The 22229-nt window shown below is 37.8% G+C and overlaps 1 protein-coding gene across 4 annotated transcripts in view; it reads left to right on the forward strand.

Moving 5' to 3' along the window:
- Nucleotides 1-22229, forward strand: part of roq (RING finger and CCCH-type zinc finger domain-containing protein roquin) — a 134173-nt gene that overhangs the window by 91272 nt on the left and 20672 nt on the right. For 3 of the 4 annotated variants that reach the window (XM_081764831.1, XM_081764834.1, XM_081764832.1), the window contains exons 12-17: nucleotides 3630-3775; nucleotides 4194-4429; nucleotides 7547-7718; nucleotides 15706-15775; nucleotides 19538-19639; nucleotides 21511-21624. In XM_081764831.1, the coding sequence (XP_081620957.1) occupies nucleotides 3630-3775; nucleotides 4194-4429; nucleotides 7547-7718; nucleotides 15706-15775; nucleotides 19538-19639; nucleotides 21511-21624 (840 nt within the window). The remainder of the gene's footprint in view (nucleotides 1-3629; nucleotides 3776-4193; nucleotides 4430-7546; nucleotides 7719-15705; nucleotides 15776-19537; nucleotides 19640-21510; nucleotides 21625-22229) is intronic. The other variant, XM_081764833.1, reaches the window with a different exon arrangement.

Raw genomic sequence — 22229 nt, forward strand, 5'->3', positions numbered from 1 at the left:
GATGCACGATGCCCTTCCAATACTATATTAAATACATAGCTTAAGAGTCTTCATCCCGGCGAAATTAAAATACCGCTAATTTTACAGTAATTATGTAATATCTTCAAATAGATAAAAGATAATCGAAATGTGGAACAAGAGCGCCCTAGACAATATTATTTTACGTGAGATACCGTTATCACGACTCACTTATCTGCTTTCGATTTCGAGCCATTTTGAAATTCGGCATTTATTTTCGCGTTTCTAAACAGCTGAAAACGGAAAGCCACTAGGTGACTTGTGATAACGGTACCTCACGCAAAATAATATTGTCTAGGGCGCTTTTGTTCCATATTTCAATTATCTTTTATCTATTTGAAGATATCACATAACTACTGTAAAATTAGCGGTATTTTAATTTCGCCGGGATGAAGACACTTAACTTTTCTACGCGTCAATGTGGGCTTTGTCATAGACAGTGCAGCTGCTTCTTGCTTCGACAGCGAATTTTTTCGCAGTTTTCGTAAGGTATCAAATTTTCGTCACTCGACAGCAGCCGCTACAGATATGGCTCGAGTTTGTTACGTTTCAGTAGAGATTCGCAGATAAAAATTCGATCAAGTAAATGTTTCTGAATCCGGTGAAGCTGCTGCTTGTAACTAGCTTTCTCGAACTGACTTAACACTGTTTGGTGATGGATGTTTTAGTCATTGGCGATTTCATGACTACTTATATGTCGGTGTTCCTCGACGTTTGCCAGAATATCATCCACTTTTTGCTGTGATTCGTCACCCACTACGAGAAGGATCTTGGATATCGAAATTATCAGAACGAAAGCGACTGAACCACCTTTTGTTTTTGCTTTTCAAAACATATCTTGCTCATTAACAGCACATATTTCTTCAAAAGTTTCTCAGCATTTATGCCTTTAAATAAAATATGGCGTATCGAAATAAAATTGTAAAATTTGGCGAAATTCGCGGAAAGTTCACTCTCTTCACGGCATAAAACCTTACGTCTGATTATAATAATTCCAACACTTCATGCACATCTACTAGCTTCAACTGTCAGCTATCAAATAACATTATGAACCCGCTGCGACTCATACTCTGATCTTGGGACACTAACGCCATCTCGTGAGCAAAAAGTTTACTACATGTTAGACTACCTGATATTATAGTATAAAGGTACACTAACATCACGTTCTCAGTTTGAGGAATATTTTCTTTTAGCTTCCAATGTTTAAAGAGCCTAATATGAGTTTTGCTTGGAAGATGAAAAAAATAAAATATCATTTTGGTTGTGTTGTAAACGTAGGATGGTAGTAAACGTTATTTTACTCACAACCTATTATGTATTTACTATTACTCTCCTCTGTATGCTCTGTGGATAATGTGCGTACATTCTGTGCGCATGGTCTCTGGTTCGGTTACTGGTAGGGAATATTTGGCTCTGGTACAAACTCAAGTAGAGTAGCTGGGAGGTTCTGTCTCGTATAACTTTTGGATTGCTGAAGAAAGACGTTCAATAAATCAACCAGTTTAATATGTAAAATGTGTCTTATCAGAAGTTTTATATTTAAATTGCAGACAATAGTTCCGAGGAACAAAATCTAATTGATATGTCATTATTACTCACACAAAAAAAAAAAAAAAGAAAGAAAGAAAGAAAGAAAAAGAAAAAAGCATTACTCGAATAGTTCTGTAAACTACTTGTTGGAACATTAGAGCTTACCTTGTCACAGTTTGTCCTCTTTTCTCCTACAGACCAACCGATTTTCTTTGATTCTTGAAATTTTGTTAATCTTGTAAAGTGCCTAAAAGTTGATTGAAGAATACAGAAGGTTGTTCCGTGTGTGTTTAACCAAACGCGATTTCTTCTTTCCGCGTGCAGAATGAACTTACCTGACTTGGTCAGGCGTGTATGTCAGTGTATTATGTGAAAAAGTGTTCGTGTTTTTTCTCTGGGCCGAAAATCTCGCCTAAACTGAGGCATTTTCGGGTAAAGTACGCTTTTTAACTTTTCCAGGTGTTTGTGTTTTCGGGCTGGGACCGAAAAATGCCGCAACTTCAGTCGCCTTTTGCAGGGTTTATGTTGTATCCATTTACGATGCAAAGTTTAGGATTTCAATGATCAGGAAGCAGTGTAAGAGCAATTGTTGTGATATTAGCTTAACTTTAATCAGGAATATGATCGGAAGGTAAGAGTTCAGTGACCCCAGCGCTCGGTTCTCCAACAAAGAGACGAGAACACTGCCGTGCACACAAGTCACCACTAGCATACAAGCGAAACTTAGGAGAATGGCCTTGCAAGAGGATCCTCCAACTCGAAAGACAAATGGCGAAACGTCAAAATGTGTCTTTGCACCTTACGCCAAAGACTGAATTCTGAAAAGGTGTTCAAGATTAGCCTGCATCCCTTAATCGATGCTTACCGACGGGAACGCAAATGTAATCTTCAGAAGCTGTACGAGCCACACCTGGCAAACAAAAGGTTGCGGTAGTTACTATTTTGATGAGGTGTGAGTTCGGTACACCTTTCCGACTGTGGTAAACTAACTTATTATGAATAGAGAGAGCCGCAAAGTGTTTTAGAAAGTATGTCTGAGCATGCAAAGACAGTTTTCCGAATTGGTTCATGGTGATTGCTGGCTACTGTCACCGAGACAGCCTGAAGATTTGCAGGGTGAAGAAGAGCAAAATCAACTTGCAGTACTACCTGGAGGGGTTTCTGAGGTCGATTCATAAGTAGGAGCTACCAGAAATGTGCGAAGAGAAAATAACATTGTCCGCGTCCCATCAGGACAAAGCTTCGTTGCACACCTCAAGATCGTTCCTCGCATTCTACCGGGGTAGGAAGGAGGCTACTGAGACAGGTCATACCATACAAGAGGTACTACCTGTGAAAACTCCAGACGCAAATCCAATGGTCTTCTGTGGATTTTGGTTGCGTATAAGGACTTTGCGCAACAGACGTGTGGCAGCTGTGACTAGACTCTGGGAAGCTGTGGAAGAAGAATGGAACAGGATCCTTCTCGTAGTTCTCCAACGAAGTCTTCTGCAATGAAACCAACGGTGCCGGCCCATCGTTCGGAACCAGGGAAGACACATCGAGTGCTGCTGCACCTGGCACCGTTCATTGTCTATTTGATAAGTACAATTTGGTCACATATATAAGGAACAGCATCTGTATGAATCGATATTTCAAGCACCGCTGTGCTCTTCTTCGAGTCAAAAGTCTGAGGACTCTTTGAAATATCATTGTATATTCTAAAGTCAGTTTTCGGTCATTTTAAGAGATGAATAAATTTTTGATTGTAGACAATGTGTCTTCTAACGTCAAGTATCTAATTTTAATTTTTTTTCGTTAAAAAAAAGATAGAACAAGCTATTATTTTTTCATATAATTTTTTAAAGCAAAAATTTCCGTAGCATTGTTTTAAAAGGTACTTTTTATGTATTTATTTAAATCCTTGTATCTGTATCTCACTCACTTTCTAAAAAATAAGTCCATGGATTGTTAGTTTCAAAGTGGATTGCTAACTTTAAGGACGATAATAGTTATCCCGCGGATACGTTATTTTAAGATTATAATAGACAATGTTATGGCGAAGAAAAATAGATTCTAATGCTGTTTTTGTTTTTTTACAGACGACTTCGTTACCAAATACAGACAATCAAGTTTGTACTTCAACATATTCGATATGGACCTCAGGTGGTATATTCCATACTGGAATGGGAGGTAATTCTCAAGTGAGTCAGATTTCTACTGCAGGACCACCATCAACGTTGTACAGGTAAGGACAGAAATATATTATTTTTAAAAAATAGTGTATAGTAGACTTACTTATATTTTGCGATGTGAGTTGAAAGATTTCTTACATTTACTGTTATAAGTCTGATTTTCATTTCTCTGTTTATTTTGTGAAGTACTGTATTACTGTATTACTGTGATTTAATTTATTTTTGAATATACCTCAGTTCGCGTTGTATTAAGAACACCAAGGTTGTTTGGTTTGTTCTAAAATCAGAGTGAGTGCAACAGTGCTTATGTGGTGATTAGCTGCAATGTGTGTGAGACAGGGAAAGAGAGAGAGAAAGTGTGTGTTTGAGCTTGACTTTTTTTTTTTAGCGAATATTGTAAAAGTGCCTATTAGTTTTTATGTAATTGTAAACTATGTTGAGTGTATAGAATACAGATTTAATGAAAAGCAGTGTATTTTCTTGCAGGACTGATGCTCCATTAACGGACGATGAGTTTATACCATTTGATCCTCCAATCGTAAGCAAATATGGGCCAATTTCTCGCATGTCCAAGACGATCTTACGACCAAGCAATCCTGTTCAAGCCTCTGCATCCTTCGGTGACAGTACGATTTCAACACCTATGGTTAGAAGACCGGTTCCTGCGGCTAGCCCTGTTGCATCGTGGTATTATAATAATACTCAAGGTAAGTGATTCATTAACGTTTATTTGGCATATGGATCGATCTGAGCCAGATCTACCATAATATTAGAAATTTCATTGCGTTGAAACCTATTAGTGTAAGTGGCTGTAGGAAGAAATATGAAGTCTGATCGTTATCCCCTTGCCAATCTAGGTCAACTGGTTCCATATTTTGTTATTTTTCAATTTCTGGCACTCTTGACCTTGAATTAGTGATAGATATGAGGCACATGGCGCTCACGTTTGGTACGCGAAGGGCCCGTGATTCTATCCCAGGCCCAGTGACGTAACGTTAGGGTCTACAAGGCCTGCAACGTAGGCAGCTCTGTTGTGCCTTGAGGCCTGCACGCTCGCGTTTTTAGCCGCTTTGAATGAGAAAGGTCAGATTATGTATTACATGATTTTGTAGAATAGCACTAAGTGTTCATTACGAGCAGAACAAAGCAATTATCAAATAATCATATTTCAATTTTGTGCTGAAGTCGGTGCAGTTGTTAAGAATTCTCATTGTCTTATTTTTAAACATCGAATGTTCTTTTCTTCAAAATCAAGCTGAGAATTATCTGGTACAGAATTATTTTAGAAGATTCTTTGACTTCAGTTATGTGTGAGGCAAAGATGCAGGAACATTACATACAATTAAAACAAATTAAAAACCAAAAAACTATTTTGATGAATGTGTCAGGGCGTATGACTGGTAGCTCCAGAAATGTGTTTCATGTAACTGTAATTGTTGTTTGGACATTCTTCTGTTCTGTTGGGTTAGTGCGATTGAACTTCAGTATTGAAGCGTGTCACTTTCATTGAAAAGTAAATAGATAAACAAAACTACAATACCTAGTTGGTCAAAGTAATCTTTGGCTGCAGCCGCATACTTTTGCCATCACTCAGCGAACGATTGGATTCCGTTACGAAAGAAGTCTGGAGACAGTGATGTGAAGAACTGCTCCCGGTCATCGGGAAATTTCTTTTCTACCAAGAAGTGATCGAAATGCCGTGAGAAATGGCAGTCGGTGGAGAGACGTCAGGAGAATATGGTGATTGAGGGAAAGGTTTCATACTAGAGAGTCTGCACTGTCCTTTGATTAATGTGTGAGTGTGGATTGTTGTGGAACATGAAGGCACCATGTCTGTTGACCATTGTTGGATACTTATGAATAAGTTTGCAGTGCATTTTATGGAGTTCAGCACTGATCGGCGGAGAAAGCATGATGGCTTACCCCCACCTTAAATCCACCTTACTAACACCATTATCTGCCGGTGAAGAGGTAGTTTTGAGAACTGTCCAGTTGCTAATTACGATCCAACCCTGACCATTTATAATTTTTGCGATTTTTTTTTTTTTAATCAGAAGCTATACTACAATGCAAGAAATGGTCCCAGTTATTCCATACATTTAAAGCATTGCGTCCTTGTTGGCCGGTGTCATGTGGCACCCTTCAGTCCAACTTTTTCACTTTACTGATAGCGCTTAGCCGCTGAACGACAGTGATGTTGTGTGTGCTTTAACTTCCCTGTAATTACACGAATACTTTTCCGAGGCTCCACTTCCACGGTGTTCATGAGGAGCTCAGAACATGCTGCTGCTGGTTAGTGGCCTCAAAGCTCATTTGTTAAAGTTGTGTTACGAAGAATTCACAAAACAACGGTGTACAGTTGCGTGTATTTACTATTTCAGACCCAAATGCACTGTTGATATTTTTCGCAGGTAGGTTTGCAGAACATTCAAGGTTGAAATCAATACATTGCAAGCGTAAAGAAAATCATAGAAAATCATGTATGGTTCTGGGGTACTTTCACGCAACTTTGCTCAACAATACACTTTCTCTTGACTGCTTGGGCACCCTAGCCTGTTCTCTAAACATATACAAAGTTTGTGACATTGTACGTTGAATCTCGGTCCGTCCATTTATTGCATTACAGAGGATTGTTTTTCACCAGATGTAAATCTAACATTTTAATCGCACCATCCTGGTAGTTCAGTTATATATATATATATATATATATATATATATATATATATATATATATATATATATATATATATGAATGATTGTATGCATAACATTAACCATTTCGTTTGCATAATGTCAATCCAGCATGTTCTATCCATATACACTTTCGACTCGGACTTGCTAGTCTCCGGACTTAAGCCCTATCGAGTATGCGAGGGATGGTGGGACGGCAGTTTTCAACAAGGTGCTTAACATGTTCAGGATTCCCCACGATTGACATGTTGGAATCATCTTCGCCTTGTTCACCTATTTTGGACTAGATCCTGAATTCTTACTAGGTGTTCTTCAATGCGTTTCCACTAGTGTATATATATATCGGGTGTTCTAAAAATGACGCCCACGGACTACAGAATACTATTCCACAACTCAAAATAAAGCGAAAAATATATATATAATTGCATACCTTTCGGATCCTCGTTTGGAGACGCGAATTGCACTATGTGACAACGTTGCAGATAAAGTACCACGGAGATCTACCAGTTTATCAAATAGTTACATCGATTCTTTCCATATAGAAGTTAAAGTCGATTTACATTGACAGTAACACAACTTATTAGCATAACAATGATGTAACTGCTTGATGAATTCGTACAGTAGTGCAAATGGTTCCAAGTTAACCTGCGACGTTGCTGCATAGTGAAATTTTTAAGTCCCCATAGCAACTGAAGGAGGCCCCCGAGGGTATGCCATTATATAGGATCTTCGCTTTATTTTGACCTGAAGAATAGCGCTCTGTTGCTCAAGGGCACCATTTTTACAACACCCGATATATATGGATGGATGGATGGATGGATGTGTGTATAAACAAGTAAATAATAAACCCTCTCTTCTGATTTGGATCTAGTGTATGTGCCTTCTCTGCACGTGATTCTGGGTTCGATTCCTGGTGGAAGAGCATTAAAGATTTGAATGCATTACTGTAATTCGGATTCCACCTTAAACTATAGGCTTACATCTCATATAATCTTGGTGCTGCAAAGCGACACTAATTCTCAGCAAATAAAGAAACAGTGTAAATAAAAAATAAATATATAAAAATATGGACACTCTTTTCAATACATCAATTTGATCTTAATATGTGGATATAATGGTTATTTTGTTTTTAGGCTATCCAACACCATTACCGGCTGCTGCTTTACCAGGTGGCCATATTGTTGCTCCACCGACCGCAGGATTAGGAGATGGATATATAACTATTGGACATGGTATTATAGATCCTCCTCAGTTATTTGTGCAGAGTAGATCTGCAGATGGCACCTCGAATTTTGCTTCCAAAGAGTAAGTAGTAACTTATGTATTTTATTTATGGATAAAGCAGAAACTACGAAAGTTGTTGATCGCCAAAAACTCGCACAATATTTCAAAACCACTTTGCTATCTTATTTTTATTCATTAGTGGGTGCTTATGGCGCAGCGCTTATTTATTTATGAAAGTCAATATCATAAATTTATTTGTAGCCGATGAAATTTCGTCTGGTAGATTTTCGTCGGGTACTCTTCTATTCTAGCATCGTATCATTTGATCAATAGTTTCATCGCTTATTTATGTTTGTATTTAAATAACAAACCCCGGGATACTATTTCTTTAGCAACATTGTTGCGCTGAAAGCAAGTGTTACCGAAAATAAATAATAAATATAATAGCTCAGGTCAAAGTCATTTTTGTACAAACCTAAATTTAACTTTTGCTAATAATGGCTGTCATATTTAGTAAGGTATCACCCATTATTACGGATACAGGAACTTTTGTAACTTAATTTCTGTTATTCATAAAATTTCCATTAAATTGATACATATATATATCATTGTATGTTTATGCTTACTTACGTAGAAACTTCTGATTAAACCTTGTAAGCGCATAAAATCACATGGAGTTGCTGTTAGTTTTTCCATTGCTGTATGTATCTATTACTGTATATATATCCTAAAGGGGAATGGAGCTTATATATATATTAGTCGAGTCAAAATACGGTTTGACCTGGGCAAAATTGCAACCTTTAGTTTTACACCTGTATTTTGTTTAGGTACCTCACCTGATGAAAATATCCAAAATCCGACAAAATCGGACCACGGGAACACCCCCAAAAACGGTTTCAAAATGGCAGACGATAGTTTTTCGAAAAAATCGTAGACCTTTACGTTGGAGGCTCTAGTAGCCCTCTTAATTGACACAGAGACATGAATGATACCTCGTTGGAACGCTCATAGACCACAAATTGCAACGAAGTGACTTTGGTATCCATCATGCCCAACCCGTAGAAGAAGAAGAAGAAGAAGAAAGTCGATTTTTGTTTTTTAATTAATATTTCTTGGACCCTGGCAACACTGTACGTCCTCATACTCCGGCAGAAAAATTCCTACGCGTAGACCAGACATTGGTAACAATAATATAAAAAAATGAAGGACGTAGGTTCAACAGTAAGGGAGATAAAAATTTGGAACCGCGGACAAAGGAGGGTCACTCTGTATATTTTTTACTGTGGTCTAACTTATGTTTCTTAGATCTAGCATCCTCCCTAATTGTCACAGAGACATGAAGCATACCGCGTTGGAAAGCTTATGGAACCTCCTTGCCAACGACGTTTCGTTTGTGCCCCTTGTGCCCAACCTGTAGGAAAAGAAGAAGAAGAAACCTTGAAAAAACTGGGAAAATCTACACTTTTACCTTTCTTGGGCTCGGGCAACCCTGATAATCGTTCTATGCATGAAAAAATCTTTTTTCTTTCTTTAAATCAAAGGTCGCTTTAATATAAGTACTATACATAAAAATATTCTTAAGCAAAAGAATGGGAATAACGAAAGACTTTGGGAGGCAAATTACACATCTACATCGTCATTGCCTACGCTAACACTGTCCTCACCATATTCATTTAAACAGTTAAAACATTCAGTTTCTTGGCATACACCACAAGCAATAACAAATAGAAGGTCATACCATAATACAGTGTACAAGACAATTCGTTTTATAGAAACTAACACCTATATATAAAGCAAAAATATTCTAAAGCAAAAGAATGGGAAGACGAAATATTTTGGAAGGCAAATTACACATCTACATCGTCATCGCCTACGCTAACACTGTCCTCACCATATTCATTTAAAGAGTTAAAACATTCTGTTTCTTGGCACACACCACAAGCAATAGTACATGGAAGGACATGCTTTCTGCAAGTACAATACGTTCTTGCACATCCGGTAGCACAGTTGCAATGAACAATGGTGAGCAAATTCCATACCCATCAAACACGATGGTTGATGTGCCATATTTACGAACCGTATACTCAGCAAATGATGTAGCGATATCGTCGTACGAACTTCCTTTACACCATGGTAGTCTATGTAACAGAGATCCTCCGTCTAAGACATACAGAATATTGTCTGGCTCCGTTTCCTCAAACTATGCGGTCTGCTGCTTGCTGAACTCTAGTATCGCATGGGCCAGTGGGGCTTTGTCTGCCTTATGCATCATGCTGGGTGACTCAAATAAAGCTGGTGGGTAGGCACATAATTCATGCGCTAAGGTCTTCTCTAAAGATGTGCTGCCTGCATTAGCGACAACTAACAGTCTTTGAAACAAAAGATTCGAATCGACGGAGATATCGCTGCTGATTTTGACACTACTCGAGGATGCTAGAGTTTTGACTTTATCTGCACGTTCCCACTTCACAGTGAACAGGTCTTTGCGAAATAGTTTCTTCGCAAGCTCTTCTCCAACTGAAAATAAATTATGGACGTTGACTGAGGAATCCGCTGTGACGCCAGTGGCAATGTTTCTCAACGATTTGTCTCCGTCAAATGGTGAAATGGGCTGCAGTCCTGCAAGAATGCGACGTGTGTCACTGATATCACGTGACATTCTTGACATTTCGGCTTTTTTATGTTGTTCGCTAGTGACATATGCTGTGTGAGTAAGAGTTTGCATCGCCAGATTGTACTCGGAGCATTCTGGCATTGAGAGCACCCACAAAGATCGTTGCATCTCGGACATTCCACTCCCAAGGGTTAGACCTCCAGTGGATTTTAACGATCTCATCAGAACCTGTTCTATGACTAGATCAGAGGACAACCCAGCCCAATAACGGTTGCTTCTTCTAATAACTCTGAACCCATTTTGAAAGCTTTCCTGAACTGTTGGATTAACCGATGGCAGCGTTAACATTGTTTGCAGGTACAAGCACGTCGACATCAAATAATTGAAGTGTCCTGCTGCAGCGAATATGGGAATGCAATCTGCTATAGCATCAAGGTGATCCTCCAAGCTTCCTGTTCGGTCTGCTGCCACAAGTTTCCTTCCTGTAGTCAACATGCGCTGGTATGCAAGCCACAAGTGACTTGTTTTTGATGTGTTAATAAGTTCTGACTTTCGTGCTTCTATTTTTTCTCGGCCTTCTTGGAGAAGAGGTGAAGAACTAGCTCCAGTTACAGTAATCTCACCCGACATCAGACTCTGGTAGAGAGAGTAAGCATCGTTGATAGTTCGTCGATAGCATCGTTGATAGTGTTCCGTTATCGGTCTGCACAAAAACATTTTCCACAAGCAGTGCACTTAATGCGAGGTCAGCCATCATGTGCGCACGGAAGGCTCATGCAAGATTTCACGTAAGCCTGAGCCATCCATCAGGGAACCAATTGCTCCTAGAAGGTTCATCAGAGTATGAAATGAGCCCAACAGGAGAACCGTATCCTTAATACTGGTGTTATGTGCTCTGTCATGCAGGATACGTGAAGCTTTCCAAAACAGTGGTTGGTCTAAGTTGATGATTGGTGTGACTTTATATTTTCTTAAGGTACACTAAAGTGGAATAGATGCATGACATATCAGATGGAGGTCAATAATCGGTAAGCAGATAACAGTGGATTTCCCTGGATGATGATGAGATGGATCTGCGTGAATGGCCTGCATCATTCCTGACAAGTTTGGTGTGCGTGACGGAAAGTGCCAGGAACGTTTCTACAAAATATCCAGGAAGCTTTCGTTCGATGATGGTCCTGTTACCAGTTCACAGTTGACCTTTTCAAGAATAGCCCTGGCTTCAGTGTATGCGTGAATGGGAACACTGGCAAGGGACTTCACATCATCATCAGAGACGGGCTTCCGAAGAATGGTTAGACTGGTAGTAGTGGATGGAGTAATGGCCGCCAACATTTCCATACTATGGAATGTGCCTAAACCACTCAGCGTTTGGAGATTATGGTCTACATTATCCACTGCAAAGAGGAGAGTCTGGTCTGCTGGCATTTCGATCACACGATTACCAAATGTACTTGCAGCACAGCGTTCAAACCGCTGCACTTCCGTCTATGAAGAGCAAAATCCCAGGTGATGCAGCGTGTCAATCAGGTGTTTCGATCGATAGTGGTGGTGCAGCTGCACAGCAACACCTAACTGCAGAGGAGCTAACATATCTCTTGGTCTGGCTGCTTGCATCAAACACTGGCCAATCGATGCTATTTTGGTTTCATTGTCCTTTCCGGCAAAAAGTATGGCATAGAATACTTTAAGGCTAGGTGGAATGTACTGAAGGAATTCCTGAATGGTCAAGTCGCTGGGTGAAAGATATGTATCACTTCCAGTTCGTAGTTTGAATTTTATGTCGCTTTTGATCAGTCGAGCTACGGTTTCTATTATTCTTTTTTTTTTTTTTTCTTTTCTTCATCATACTCTCGTGCTAAATCACGATATGCCCGTAGAATGTGATTGGCAGTTTCTCGAAGTGTAATGAAGTCGTTTTTTCCACTGTCACTAGAATTTTTTTTTTAAACCGAAGTACTCAATTAGTTGACGCTTCATGTGCCGTCTGTCATATGCAATGTGATCAGTCCCTACAAGAAATGTGCCCATTTTTGTAACAAGTTCTCCCACAGTTAGTTGCTCATCATCGTGCTCTTCCAAATAACTACAGATGCGCTGAAATACTCGGATTCTCTCATTATTTGTAGGTCGGTCAGCCCGGAATTTTTTTGACGCTGACTGATTGTCGGTGCAGTATTGTTGAGGAATTGCTTTATCTGTTCGAAAGTTGATACTACATGATCTGTGTGCGACAGACACAATCTCCTGCATGAAGATCAGGTGAGAAGTACTCAATTCGACCTCAGGCAGTTTGTGACCCGGTATCGTTTCGTTCATTACAACACTTTAAAATGCTGTGTGGCAATGCTTGTGTTTTCACTCAAACATTTTCTGATTTCAACACGTGACGGTCATCAAATAATACAGGCGTTCCGCAAGACAGGCAGTCACTGTTGCTGTTGAAGGACTCATCCGACGAGCGAGTAACTCGTTTTTGAATCGGCGATGACGTTTTTCTTTTTAGGGCAATCGCAATATCTTTTTTATCAGTGTAACGTTTGCGACAAGAGACATGAACCACCATACTTGTAGCGGCGAGAATGTTACTACCGCGAGCCTTACTGGCATTGTTCACTCCTTCAGCTCCCTTTTCTTGAAGTGTGATGAGGTTATCGTCAGGATCTAGGCTTCTGCAGGGGAATTAGCCATGGTTCTTCAGTGCCTAGGTTCATGCAAGACTATGATATGTAGAAAAGCTTATGGAACCCCATTTCCAACGACGTATCGTTTGTGCCCCCTATACTCAACGATTATCAGGGTTGCCAGAGCCCAAGAAAGGTAAAAGTGTAGATTTTCCCAATTTTTTCAAAATTTCTTCTTTTTTTCTACAGGTTGGGCACAGGGGGCACAAACGATACGTCGTTGGCAAGGGGGTTCCATAAGCTTTCCAACGCGGTATGCTTCATGTCTCTGTGACAATTAGGGAGGATGCTAGATCTAAGAAACATAAGTTAGACCACAGTAAAAATATACAGAGTGACCCTCCTTTGTCCGCGGTTCCAAATTTTTATCTCCCTTACTGTTGAACCTACGTCCTTCATTTTTTTATATTGTTGTTACCAATGTCTGGTCTACGCGTAGGAATTTTTCTGCCGGAGTATGAGGACGTACAGTGTTGCCAGGGTCCAAGAAATATTAATTAAAAAACAAAAATCGACTTTCTTCTTCTTCTTCTACGGGTTGGGCATGATGGGTACCAAAGTCACTTCGTTGCAATTTGTGGTCTATGAGTGTTCCAACGAGGTATCATTCATGTCTCTGTGTCAATTAAGAGGGCTACTAGAGCCTCCAACGTAAAGGTCTACGATTTTTTCAAAGAAACATGGTCCGCCATTTTGAAACCGTTTTTGGGGGTGTTCCCGTGGTCCGATTTTGTCGGATTTTGAATATGTTATTCAGTAGTAATTTCTGAATCGAAAACTGTTTAAAAAGCTTGTGTTGCAATTTTGCCCAGGTTGAGGGTAAAATTGCTCTAGATTTCCTGGACTATATCGGGTGTTCTAAAAATAGCGCCCACGAACCGCAGAGCATTATTTTACAAGTCAAAGCAAAAAAATTATATTTTTGTATACCTTCCGAGTCCTCGTCTGGAGACACAAATTGCACTATGTGGCAACGTCGCAAATAAAGAACCGTGGATTAAATCGACCAATGTATCAAATAGTTATATCCATTCTTTTCAGATGGCAGATAAAGTCGATATTGATTGACGTTAGCATCACTTACTAGTAGCAATCGATTCAACTGCTTGTTGTAGTCGTAGAGTAATGTTAATGGCCCTCAAGTTAATCTGCGACGTTGCCATATTGTGAGATCTTGATTCTCCGTAGCGGCTGAATAAAGCTCCGGAGGGAACCATCATATAACATTTTTACTTTATTTTGGTCTGTAGAATAGTGCTCTGTGGTCCATGAGCGCCATTTTTAGAACACTCGATATATATTGGGTGTTCTAATAATGGCGCCCACAAACCACAGAGCATTACTCTAGAAGTCAAAAGAAAGCGAAAAAATGTACCATTCGGGTCCTTGTCTGGAGAAGCAAATTACACTATGGCAGCGTCGCAGATAAAGGACTATAGAATAGATCTACTAATCTATCAAATAATTACATTGATTCTTTCGAGATGGCAGTTAAAGTCGATATAGATTGACGGTAGCGTCACTTATTGTATTAATCGATGTAACGAACTGCTTGATGGATTCGTAGGGTAATACTAATGCTTTCAAGTTAATATGCGACGTTGCCACATAGTGAAAATTTGATTCCCCATAGTGGTTGAAGGAGACCCCGGAGGATATACCATCATTTAACATTTTCGCATTATTGTGATCTATAGAATAGTGCTTTATTGCCCGTGGGCGCCATTTTTAAAACACCCAATTAAAAGAGGCATATCCTAAGTGCCGTAGTGTCAAATAGTATGATCGTGATACGACATATCTAATATATAAAATTGAAAGGGACTATGTTTTCGACTTAATAACTCTTGAACAACCCGACCAATTTTGATCAAATTTTCAGTATAAATGAGGTTTGGGCCTGGAATGTTTTTTATCATTTCACTTGACGGTAGAACTTAGCGGAGGGGAGGGGGAAATACCGTATATAAAAAATAAATAAAACTTAATAACACTTGAAACCACGACCGATCTCGATCAAATTTTCAACATAGATGAGGTTCGGACCTGGGATGGTTTTTATCATTTCACTTTGACGGTGCGGCTTAGGGGAGGGGGGAGATATTTAAAAATGATCGAAAATGACCGATATTAGTGTCGAGTCCATAGTTTTCCAGAGCCGCTGAGATGAACAGTGACACCTCCGATATCGTTGAAATCCAAATTCAACCCCCGTTGCATTTTATGTCCATAACGAAATGCATTCTTGTCGTGCGAAGAACGGGCAATCTGCTAGTTTCTAATAAATAGGGGAAAAGTTACAAAGGATTGAATACGTAAAAATTATAATGCCGTTCACAGCAACTGGATACCTTATAAACTATTCTGGAGACAAAAAGAACTGAGAAAGTTAGCAACACTGCTAAAAATCATGTAATTGCAAGAACTTGATTGTAATTGCAACTATAAAGAACTATTGCTCTAATCTTACAGAAGCAAAGGATTTTTCACATTTTAATCAATATAACAATTTCTAGGCATGTCGCGTGAAATAATTCGCGGTGGGCTTTGTTGTAGAGCCTACTATAATAATCATATATTCTCTTCTGTGATATTGTAATCCTTTTCACCCTGAATTCATTTCCATATGAGATTCAAAATTTAGTAAATGTTAGTTGTGCTGTTTCAGATAAGTTTGCAAGGTGATTTATTTTTATAAGGATATTTCTTCTTCTTTTGATGTGTTGTTACTTTATTTTCCATATTAGATTATTTTTGTTTTCTTTTACAGTTTGTTGGTGGAGTCACAGAAAGTTAAACAACAGTTATGTGACTTGGAAAGAAAGATAAATGATCTGAAGGTATGTGTTATTATCCTTTTTGTAACTATGATATTTTAGAATTAACCTTAGTATCAAACTTTACAGATGCCTTAAATGATGTCTAAGTGAGTATCAGCCAAATTACCATTTTTAACTTCTGAAAATTCTGAGAAGGAGTTGAGCCAGAAATGCCCTATATAAATATTTCTGTGTTTGTCTCCACACAATGTACAGCTGAACGAATTAGGAGATCGTAGAAACGAATAATGGTGGTTTTATAAACCATCAATATGGCCACAAATGGAATTTTGCCAATGTTTGCACTTGAATATCTCTGATGGGGAAGTGTGAAATTTCTGAAACTTACGCTTTAGTTCATAATGTACGTACGATATAAACCATAGTTTTCAAGTTGACGTAACGTTGAAATGTTACATATAAAATAATGTTAAAATACGAAGCAATGACATGTATTTGTTTTAGCTATTACACGTACAATCAAGGCCGTACCCAGGATTACTTTTTTTTAGCGGGGCAGCGTCGTACTCAGGATATTCAAAAAAAAAAAAAACTGCACGTATGTACTAACCTAAATGGACGATGTTAAGTAAATCGTTGAGAGATTTCTTCACGTGTGGCCACCAATACTATGTCATTAGTGGCATTTTCCGCGTATGACCACAAGTAATTTTATATTAAACAAAGAATGTTCGAATCTCAAATATTATTCGAACCAATCTCTCTGACGCCTTCAGGTTCTTAGCGTGGAAGAGGTAGATTACCTCGTGTACCTCGCATTCGGCGGGAGACTGTATGCCTGTAACCATGTTTACCGTACCAAAGTTCTCTCATCATTGACCACACAACTAAGTTTGTGCCAGGTTATGGCTACGTGTTCCTCCTTTACTCTTGTGCATACGTGTCCCGCTCCGGTTATTCGAATTATCGTGAGGAACTTTCTGAACTTACTTTCTGAGGATGCTCCCTGTAGAATTCGATAATATTAGGTAACATGGAAAAGTTTAAAGTAAGATCATTTTTGCATCCTTGGTGCTCTGCAGGAAAATATCTCGCTACAGTTTACGATTGTTCAGAATTCTGTTTTTGTTTGTTGAACATGAGAATTTTTAATGTATAGCGATGTACCATACTGGTCTCAGTATACACTAGTCTGCAAAACTTAAGTACGAAAGTAAGTTTCAAATGCTGTCATTTCCAGATAGCATAGATTGGTGAAACTTGAACATAGAATGTAGTGCTACTTTATGATATAGGAAACATAAAGAAACACGTGATTAGAACAAAAACTATACTTTTATACGGAGGTATTAACTTACACTGAAAGCACTGCAACTCATGATGCTCCCCCTGACATTTCAAAAGGAGTGAAATGGTCCTTAAAAGTGTTTGTGATCACGACAGACACGATGCATACTCTGCAACGTACTCCCATGCTGGTCACAAAGTTGGTAGTGAGCTGTGGTGATATACAATTCCATTATTGCACCAGCGCTGTTGACAACTGCTGGATAGTCTGTGTTGTATCTACGTGCTGCAAGATGTCTCTCCACAGCATCCCAAATGTGTTTAAGTCGGGGAAACAGACAGGCCAGTCCATTCACCGAATACAGTCTCGGTCCAAAAGTTCTGCCACCTGCGTTGTACGGTGCAACCGCTCATTTTCATCCATAAAGTAGTAGTTGTAGCCGACTGCACCTCTCAAAAGACTCTCGTAGAAAGGGAGTGCAGTGTCACAATAACGTTAACCGGTGAGTGTACCGAATTCGAACATCGGGAGGTCAGTATTTCTATGTGACATTGTGCCTCCCCTGATCATGTTTGACAGTGTTCTTGAGTTCATTGCGTGTTTCCATTTCTCGTCAGATGAGTACGTCCAGAGTCACTACTCAGACTGAACCTGCTGTCATCAGAGAAGAGATTGCGACCCCACTCCTCCTCGGTCTAGTCCTGATGTTCTTGACACAGTCGTTGTCAACGGAATACAACGTAATGGCCGTCGGACAAAGAGATCAACCTTATTCAGTCAATATGCCACTGTGGAGCATGAGATTGGGCGACTTGAAGTTCTCTTACATGTGTTTGCCAATTGCAATCGCTGTTTGCCGTCGGTCCCTTCTTTCCTCTGTCACAGTGGAGCAGTCGTCCTCTGCTGTACTTGACCGTTGTTGACCACCACCTTTTCTTCGCACAGAATTGGTTATGGTTGGGAATGTTCCTGATGTCCGTACATGGTCATAATTTTCCATAAAATGTTGTATCAAACTGATCTTTGATAGTCATTTGGTCAAATAATTTGGCTAAAACTTTTACACGCACTATAAACGATCAAATACAACTTAATTTTGTTGCTCATTTGTTTACATTTCTTCATTCAATTGTTACATTTGTTGGTAGGCATAGAGTGCAACGCGGAACTCATTTTAGGCAATTATTTAAAAGTAAGCTGTTTAAATCGTAAATCTTAAAATAAACGAGCAATTGGTAATAAGAACCGTGCATGTAAAATGTGAACGCTCACAAATTTTTAGAGTCTGGCTTTGCCAGCCTAACTCAGCCATAATTTTTTCCAAGGCTTCTTTGTATTTGTACTTGTTGTAATTTTCTTTAAGTTTACAGTTATACAAAACAGGATGCTGCTGTAGACATCAAATAAGCATTTCAGTTGCTGCCCGTGTACATGTTTAGCGCCACTGCACAGTGATTTTCGTTTGTTTTCTTTGATACAATGTTGAGTAGGAATAGAACAATTTTTATTTTAGAACAGTTGTATCAAATATTGAACCAACCCAAAGTAGCATACGACTTGGTATCGTACACGTTCAAATTCCATTTTGCTGAAACATTTGATACAATATTTGATGGTTAATTATCTATAACTAGCTTAAAACAATGCTGTGGGCAATTCAAACCTCCTGGACCATACTCATCACAGTCCGTATTTCTTCCAGTTTCCGACAGTTCTTCCCTGTGTGAAGTCACCCAAGTGTTGTGCGTAACATCATCACAATTTACTTAACAGATCTCTAATTGACACACACTGTCTTACCCCTTGCAGTCAACTACTTTGTGTTGGAGAAGCAGACCTATTCTTCGCTACAGTTACGTTGACGTCACACTATGCAGTTTCTTACTCCCTGTGCACGTGTAGGAGACCTCTGGCAACATGCTACTGGTTTTCATTCATTTCCATCAACCGTAATATGTTGTGTCACTCATCCGTAAATTTTGCACACAGTGTAGTAAGATCATGAATATAATACAACCCCACATTTTTGAGATGATATTAATGAAAGAAAAATCATGAATTATTACACACATTTTGAAAATATATAATGGATTTTAAAGCTCTTTTTAAGATTTAAATCTCAGTCTTTATTGCACCTTCTTTTAGTGGTTAACACTCCCAGTTCTCATCATAATTTCCTGTTGCTGATGAAGTGAAACTAGATTCTTCTCCAGATTGATTATCACCTCATAAAATATCATCTTCACTGCCGTCCATGTTAAAAATGTACCACTCTTTTAAATCCTTAACAGTAGATTTCCTGCTAAGCCTGTTCCATGCTGTAATGATCCACTTGAGCCACTTTAGATAAGCTATGAAGTAAACTTTTTTTCCTTTCAAGTATAAATGAGTAAACTAAGATTATAATAAGAGTATAGTTTTACGAAACAGTTTATATATACTAAAAATATCGTACTAAATTCTGGCCAATATGGCAATCTTAAGGTGAAAAGCTTTCTTAAAAACCCAGAGAATGTATATCTTGTTTGTTTTAGCTGGCAACACAAGGAGCAGCGCTAAGTGAAGGAGAAAGATTGACTCAAGAACTTCAGTTGATTGAACAGGGTATTAGGGAGAAAGAAAAGGAACTGAGGATTGTAAGTACAGTTAGAGTTAATATGTGTGAATTTCCTTTGCCTTGTTTATGTTCTTGCCGTAACTTGACCTATATGTAATAAGGAGAATGTCTGATACAATATTATATACAATATAATATAATATAATATAAAGTTGACTTTATTATGCCTATATATTTATTTTGTGAAAATTTTCAGGAACTCTTCTGTCCCTTTCTTCAGCCAGGATGTACGGAGAAAGCTAATTCCAAAACAGAAACTCTCATTTCTACTGTTTTCTGTGAGTGCTTACTGGTCAGGAAATGTTCATCGTTGTTCGCTTTTTCAGTTATATTTTTATAATTTAATGTCTTTCAGTTTTTTTGACAAATTAGTTATGAGTACGTTCTAAGCAGTAGTTATACTTTATTTACGTATGACGAAGTTATGAAATCTCTGTGCATTACATTTTGAGTAATAGGAATGTTTTGGCGTTAGTTTTTCTCCGTACAACGTGACCGACGAAGGCAACAGAAGATTTCCTTAAAATGTTCGCAGGATAAATATACAAGCATAATAAAGTCAGTTTTTACCTTTTTCGTTCAAATGGTGAGCGTGCTTATTAATCGAAATACTAGATCGAAGGATTGAAAATACCTTCAGTCAGTTTCAGATAATAAACCTGATTAAATGCATTTTTCAAAAGTTACATGTATTTTTGAGATATTTGAAAAGAATTTAGCCCTTGATATATGAGTTACAGAAAGGAATTGATGCATATTGTTAAATAATAAATCTAACTCATAAATGCGCCATCTTTAACATTAGTCCTAAACAGTTTCAACGTTATCACCATCCGTCTTCCTAAGTAGGTGGAAACTTTTTGATAAACTCTTTTCACACCCCAAATAACATTTTGGTAACTAATTACAGGTTCAGAACTGTTAGAAGTGTGTGAATAGTAATCTCTAAAACGTGTACGACTATCTTTCAAATGTTCTTTGGCTTCAAATGGCTTCCTTCTTTGTTCCCACGGGAAGCTACTGTCTCACATTAAGGATAGTTATTAATTAATTGATTGTAATGAAATTTCACTTCGTGTTAACAACAGACGTTGCAAACTTTTGAGAGTAATATATATGCGTAATATCTTTATTGCTGAATTTATGGTAAGTTACAATTATTTGGAAATCATTCGCCACTGGTTGAATGGCATTTTCCGGATGCTAAATTGGAAGTTAGCAACTTGCGAAACTGGCACCACGATCGCTTGATATCGACGTCATGGAGATTATTGTGCGAGAAGCTTGCAATTTGAGATACGTGCTGTGAAAATCGGGAAGTGAATCATCTTCAGGCGTGTTTAAAAGTCAGTTAATAATCTTCCGCATTGTAATTACGTGTTCATTTATTATTTAATGCAAAAGACACAATAATAAATATGGGAAAATGTAATTTAAAAGTTGTTGGTAACTTTTAAAATCTAGCATTTGTTTTTTGATATTTCTAGTGTTTCTTTTAATGTAAAAACTATGTATTAAGTTTCCTAATAATAGAAACTAGATAGTTTAGACATATTGTAAAGATATATATAAGTATTTACGCATATTTATATTTTTGAAACAAAAATTTTGTGAAGTTTTTGTGTTTAACTATATTTAAGAGTAATTAATACACAAAGTAAAAGGAGCAAGTTAATAATTGTGTGTCCTCTAAGTTGAGTTGCTTAATTTCTTTGGAAGGAAAGCAGATCCCGTATATTTCTTTTAACATTTGTACAGTATTAATTATCTCCTGAGACTTTATTAATAACGTGACCGATTAGTTTATGCTTCTTGACATTATTTGAATGTTAATTCTTCATTTATATTCCAACATTGTGTAAATATTTCGCATTTAACTATTTTACTTAGAATCAACTAGTGTCGGCATCACTGGTATCGCCAACGTTAAGAACAGTTGGATGGAATAAGGACAGAACAATAAATTGGAGTCTGAAGTCCAATTCTGGCTACAAAAGTGACGATGTAAGTATAATTTTATTATTATTATTATTATTATTATTATTATTATTATTATTATTATTATTATTATTATTATTATTATTATTATTATTATTATTATTATTATTATTGTTATTATTATTATAGCAGAGTAGTAGTAGTAGTAGTAGTAAAGAAGAAAATATTTGTTGATAATTTCATGACGAGTATGTGGATTCGTTTTTCTCATAAAATGACTTTGTGTGGGGGAGGGGATATGTTTTTTGTTCCCGACAGTCGTTTCGGTGCTTACTCTAAAAGAATTAGGAGTGGTACATTAATATATTAAACTAATATTATTTTCAGTGACTTTGATCGTTATTAACTTAACAATTGATTATTTAATTTAATATATATTTTGTTAACTTTCATTACATTGTCAGAAATGGTCACAACCCATTAAAAAAAAAGTATAATCGTTACAGTCATATTTACAAAAAGTTTGCTAGCACCTTCGCTGAAAACATTATGTGAATATCTCGTGTAAAGCACACCATATTTAAATATTAGCATTTTATGCGGAGAAATATTAACTTCTTACGACTATTCGTTGTAGTATTAACTGAATAGCGAGTCTTCTTTTTTATTAT

The sequence above is a fragment of the Thermobia domestica genome, chromosome 7, assembly GCF_964235325.1.
Source record: "Thermobia domestica chromosome 7, izTheDome1.hap1.1, whole genome shotgun sequence".
In the NCBI taxonomy this organism is placed as follows: domain Eukaryota; kingdom Metazoa; phylum Arthropoda; class Insecta; order Zygentoma; family Lepismatidae; genus Thermobia; species Thermobia domestica.